The 6,246-nt window shown below is 39.6% G+C and overlaps 1 protein-coding gene across 1 annotated transcript in view; it reads right to left on the bottom strand.

Annotated features, from left to right (window-relative positions):
- The window catches only part of LOC102856794 (butyrophilin subfamily 1 member A1-like), a 21,845-nt gene that overhangs the window by 3,916 nt on the left and 11,683 nt on the right, over window positions 1–6,246 (bottom strand). Inside the window, exon 4 of the mRNA XM_006896255.1 lies at window positions 291–847. Coding sequence (XP_006896317.1) covers window positions 291–847 — 557 coding nt within the window. The remainder of the gene's footprint in view (window positions 1–290; window positions 848–6,246) is intronic.

A 6,246-nucleotide genomic window follows, 5' to 3' on the forward strand; every position in this document is an offset into this window, starting at 1 on the left:
CAAGACAGTAGCATTGATGTTGGAATTAGTAGAAATAGACTTGGGAGTGTGAGGGACCTGTCTGACCTTACGGGATTCGGTTTTGTATTGTGGATGTTATTGACAGGGGCTCATCCCGCTTGTGAAGTTGGTAAAGGTCAGATCTGGCTGTCTTGAAGCTACCTTTGCTTTTTCATAAGTTCCTATGGGGATATAACCCTGCTGTTGTGGGGAAGTAATGGGGATTCAGCCCCTGAGAGAGCACTGTCATCACCTACCTCAGAGCTCAGCCCCTCACGTGGAGGACTTACAGGCTCAGTCAAAGGTTTGTGGATAGGCTCAGTGAGTCCTTCAGATCCATCTGCCGTGGAACAGATGGCCAGAGTTATGTCTCCTGACATGAACATAAAATATGGTAAAAGGGTCCCAGAGAAAGAAGCCTCAGAGAAGGAGAAAATGTGAGACCCATCAGTCATGTTGTAGAAAGAGATATCCCCTTCATCATAGTCCAGAAAAATCCCTACCCGAGAAGGAAACTGCCTAAGAGTTAGCTCTGTCAGAGAGCTGGTAAAGACACAGAAATAATATAGAAAGCGTCCAACAACCCAGAATCCCTTTTCTGATCTCTCCCAGTAAAAGCCTTTTCTAACCACATTTTCCCTACAGACCCCCACAGTCCATTCACTTCTGTGTTCATCCTTGACTTCCACCTCCCAGTACCATAACCCTGATGTGATGCCCTCAAGGCCCAACACACTACACTGCTCAAGACTCATGCTTTTACAGATGTCCTTCCATGTCAAGCGCTTGTTATCCTGAGAGAGGTCAAGATTTGAATGAGCAGAAGATGGATCCAGAGTGACGGGCCCTGTAAAGAGAGTTAACAAATCATGCAAGGCCTTCCCAAGTACCATAAAAAGAGGAAAAACCACCTGTCCTCACAGCTACTTACTGGTCTGAGAGGAAGGCTGAGCACCCAAAAATGAGAGCTAGTGATTCAAGTCCACCGTCTTCTAAGCAGTAGAAGGAACCAAAAAACTACTTTGGTTTTACTTGAAGGCTATATTCATCACAGTGCCCTTGAAGACTAAGACAGATTTTGGGTGCTAAGAGACATCTACTTAGCACTCAGTATAAATCCTACCCTCAAGCCCAGTTATATGACTGATTCCCGCTGCATCCACCCCACACCATCTATGGTGCCTGCATCTGTATCACCACAGAGAAATGAAAGAGAGGTCAGAATCCACAAGGCAGGAGGAGCTCCCAGAAAGAACATTCAAGTTACTCACAAGTCTGAAACTGCTCCTTCCGCCAATCTACAAGAGAACCACATGTTTACTATTAAAGAGTTGTAGACTTCATGTATAAGGATCAGCATGCTTTCTTACAAAACATAGTGATGCAGGGGCTACAGGGTGAAATGTTTTGGAAACATTAAACTGGTGTATTTCTTTCTCTTTCTGTCACATACCCACAACCATTAGCTTTCCCATGAAATGATGCAGTATTCCTACGAAGACTATGCCCTGAGTATTAACTGGATACCTAGTCAAACAAAACAAAAAAGTTATTACCCACCTTTGGCTACCAAATTATGCTTTCTCAATAACTACCCAAGCAATTATTCTTAAACCTGGAATTAATTGAGAAAGAATTTAAATCAAAATTTCCAAATTTCCAAAATTTCCAAGATTTGTATTTGTTCATAAAGTGCTGATTGAGCTGAACTTGCAAGACATCTTTAAATAATGAATAGAGATAACTACAACAGGCTGGGTTAGAATTTGAGATATGGCAGAAATGTACTCAAATTAGGAGGCAATGGGAAGATGTTGGGGAAGAAAGAGAAATTCAACTCATTGAGACATGTACATACAGTCAGAGGTCAGACACTAGTGATTTGTCTTCCTCTTTTTTTCTAGGGAAGTGGGAGGGGAAATATTCATACATCCACAGAAGAACCCAAAAATATTGGACATAAACATCTGCTTCATCCAACAATAGTCCAGAAATATGGCAAGTTTCTAAGAGAAACTCCATGATGGAAGATCCATCCCCAAAGACATCTGTTTCCGAGTCCTACAACCTGTGAATATGCTACTATGCATGTGCCCTCTCCCTGTGGATAACTAGCTGAGCACAAAGAAAACCCAAACCCACTGCCAGCAAGTTGATTCTAACTCATCAAAGAGAGAAGAACTCTTCATGGGTTGGCCAAAGATCCCATGTTATGGGAACAAACTACCTCATTTTTCTTTCATGGAACAGTTGTTGAGATTAAACCATTGATATTTTGATTAGGTATTGAATGGTGTAGCCACTGCACCTCTAAGGTTCCTTCAACATACATGAACCAGACTAAATCTGACAAATCAAACATACTTGATTGCAAATCTGTCTGAAGAGACTTTTGTCTAAAATTCCTCAATACAACCTTTTTCTTCCTGTGGCCCACCTCCAGCTGCCATGTTGAGGATCATCAAAAACAGTTTCCTTTCAGCTGACAAGGTCAACAATACTTTCACTACCGTACCTTAGAGAGTCGTGAAGATGGATGTGTACAGCAGCACTTCATCATTAAATGGAAGGGGCATATATGGAATCTGGCTCAAGCAGGACCTGAAGACACAAGTCTTGAAGTCTTAGTTCCAAAAGGAGAAATAGTCCTACCTGAAAACACACGACTGATTCAACTGAACTAGAAATTAAGAATGCCAGGGAGCTTTGGTGGCCTAGTGGCAAGAAGTTGCACTGCAATCCCAGAGGTACACAGTTCAGATCCACCAGATGCTCTGCTGAAGAAGGAGAGGCAATCTCCTCCTATACCAGTCAGATCTGACTTGACAGTACATACACAATAAAATAAAATTAAGAAAAAAATAGAATGCCCCTCCCATCCACTCTAGACTGCTCATGCCTCTGGGCAACAGGTAGACTTGCATTATGCAAGCAACCTAACTTTGCTTGCTGTAAGTAAAGAGGATTTGAAAATTAAAGACTGTAGCCTTCAGTATGGATTATATCTCAACATCAAGAAAGCAAAAATCCTCACAACTGGACCAATAAGCAACATCATGATAAATGGAGAAAAGACTGAAGTTGTAAAAGATTTCTTTTTACTTGGACCCAAAATCAATACCAATGAAAGCAGCAGTCAAGAATTCAATAATGTTTGAGTTGGAAAAATCTGCTGCTAAAGACCTCTTTATTTTTTATTTTGTTATTTTTTAATCTCTAAAATTTATACAAAGCTTTTACACCTTGGCAGCAAAAGACAATCTAATTGGAAAAATAGGCAGAAGACATAACAGACACTTCAGCAAAGGAGACATTCGGATAATATGAAAAACTACTGAACCATTCTCATAACTATGGGATTTATTAGGGACGTTAACAGGTTGCAATTAAGTTTTAAAACACGATGCTATTTTTCAGTCAGGACAGCTTCTCAAGTGTACTTACAGACCCTTCGTTTTGTAGCTCTGGGTCAGTATTACAAAACTATCTTGTTGTTATGTGTCATTGTGTCACCAGAGACTCATAGTAACCCTATGTACAATGGCTACGAGCCTGATCTGTCCTTCCAGTCTCACTGATTCTGACACACTTACCCTCATTACCCCAGTTACTGTATCAATCTGTGTCACCTAGGGTCTTCCTTTCCTGTGCTGTTCCTCCAACCTTCCAAGCATGATGTCCTTTTCCAAGGACCAGTCCCTCCTGGCTGCATGCCCAAAGTATGTGAGATGGAGCTTCAAACTCCTAGTCTCCAAGGAGAAACTTGGTTTCACCCTCTCCAGGGCATAACTATTTGTTTTTTGGCGGTCCATGGTATGTTCAAGACCCTTCTCTAGCACAACAACTCAAAGACATCAATTCTTCTGTCATCCTTAGTCATTATCCAGCTCTCTGATCCCTGGCTCTGCCTCTGCGGGACAGCAGCTTCAAGTCAGCTCTGTCTCATGTAGACCTCTAATAATAATCCTCTGTTGTTGCTGCTGCTCCCTGCATGTGATGTGTAGGAATTGCTGGCCCCAAAGCTTGTGCTCTACAGTCTTTGGTGCTTTTTTTTTTTTTTTGCTCTACATTCTTTTGGTGCTGGTTGCGAGTTTTCAGGGTTTTGCTACTAAATCTGTTCAGTTTAAACCTGATGGGATGGCATAATTGATGAATCTTATTGTATTTTATACACTCTATTTTCCTATTCAATCATGTGGCAGAAATCAGAGCTAATGGCTAGAAAAATCATTTTGACAATAAGCCCATTCCTGGCTTTTTTAGCCATTGACCTGCATACTTGAAGAATTACAATTTCCTTTACAATATTTTATTAATAACTACATTAAAAAATGTGTTTCGTTAGCTACTTCTTATCTCATATCTTTATCTACTACATTTTAGAACACTAACTTCTAATTTGCACACAATTCTCAAACCAGCATTCTGAAAAAACAAGCATGTTTCCTTTCTCTGAAGAAACTTCTGTTCTAGTTGGAACTTTGAGCATCTGAAGCTCTAAGCAAAATCCAATCCAGAGCAAATCATCAATGGTAGCAATCTACACTAGCTCACACCATCAAGCATTTTCTCTTCAATTCATCCCTAGATATCCATAAGTAGGGTCCAATGGGGAGTGGCCACAAATTCAGAAGTAAGAACCTCTTTAACGTTTTAGAGAGGAAGAATGCAACTTTAAAGATTAAAGAGTGCCTCTACCAAATCATTATATTTTCAATTGTTTCGTAGAGAAAACTGAAGGATAAATAAGGAAGACTAAAGAATCGATGCCTTTGAATTGTGGTTTTTACAAAGAGTGTTTAATATGACTGTAACATAGAATATGACTGGCATGGAGGTGAACTCAACTACACTTCAAAACAGTCCACCCCAAATACATGTGTGTAGTGATAAAATGTAGAAGCTATGATCCCCTGACAGACAAACAAAATAGTTATAAACAGATTGTTGTTGTTGTTATTGTTGTTGTCGTTGATTGCCTTCGAGTCAAGACAAAGAGGCCTGAAGCCCTTCTACAACTATCAACATTTATGAAAGTTCATAGAGTTTCTGGAGGCATAAAAAGATTGAAAGTGGAATATAATACACCTTGTTGTTACTGTTACATGCCGTTGAGTCTGAATTGACTCATTACTGACATTCCACTGGGTTTTCAGAGGCTGTAAATCATGTGGGATCCCTTAATGCAACAGAAGCTCTAATCTGATGTAAAGAGAATCTCTTAAATGTGTAATCTGTAATGTTCTTTCTCTCGATTTAGCAAGACGTTGTTTTTTATACTTTTAATCTCCTAAACTAAAAGAAAATAATTTTTTGTTTATTAAATCCAAAAAAAAAATAAAAGAATCTCATTTTCATCTTAGAAAGCAGGCCCAGTCAAGTTAAAAATTACTAAAACATGTTTCTTTCTTTATACTTCTTCTTCAACTGTCTTTTTTTAATTTGGGCTGATACTAATGCTTATCATTTTAATCAAACATTGGATTTGTGCAGTCCTGTCTATCACTAGACAGAATTCCTTTGTGCAGTATGAGATTATTTTATTTGACTGGGTCCTCAAATAGGAAAGTTAACAACTTCTTTCTGTTGATAAGTTAGCCATAATAAACAGCATGATCTCAAGGCTACCAGAGACACTGTTGTTATTGTTAGGTGTCATGGAGTCAAGTGTGACTGATAAGAATCCTATGAACAACAAATATGAACCCTGTCTTATTTTGTGTCGAACTCACAATCTCTAACACACTTGAGCCCATTGTTGCAGTCACTGTCAACTCACTTGGTTGAGAGTCTTCCTCTTTTTCACCATCCCTCCACTTTCCTAAGTATGATGTCCTTCTCCAAAGAATAGCCTCTCCTGGCAACATGCTCAGAGTATGTTCGATAAAGCTTTACCATCCTTGCATCCAAGGAGCACTCTAGCTACACCTTCTCCAAGACATATGATTTTGTGCTTTTGGTAGACACTGCATATTCAGTACTCCTCTCCGATACCACAGTTCAAAGGTATCAATTCTTTTTCAGTTATCCTTTGTCATTGTCCAGTTCTCAGAAGCATAGCAAGTGACTGAAAAGACTATGCTCTCAGTCAGGCACATCTTAGTCCTCAACTAACATCAGTGAACCTCAGTAATCTGGAGAGGTCCTTGACTAAATATTTTCCGAGTGCAATTCGTCTCCTGACCTGACTGCTGCTGCTAAGTGGATCCAAATAAGAGGAAGTCATTGAGAGTTTCAATTTTTTCT

This window comes from Elephantulus edwardii, unplaced genomic scaffold (genome assembly GCF_000299155.1).
Source record: "Elephantulus edwardii isolate Elephantulus edwardi_28Jun2011 unplaced genomic scaffold, EleEdw1.0 scaffold00184, whole genome shotgun sequence".
Lineage (NCBI taxonomy): Eukaryota > Metazoa > Chordata > Mammalia > Macroscelidea > Macroscelididae > Elephantulus > Elephantulus edwardii.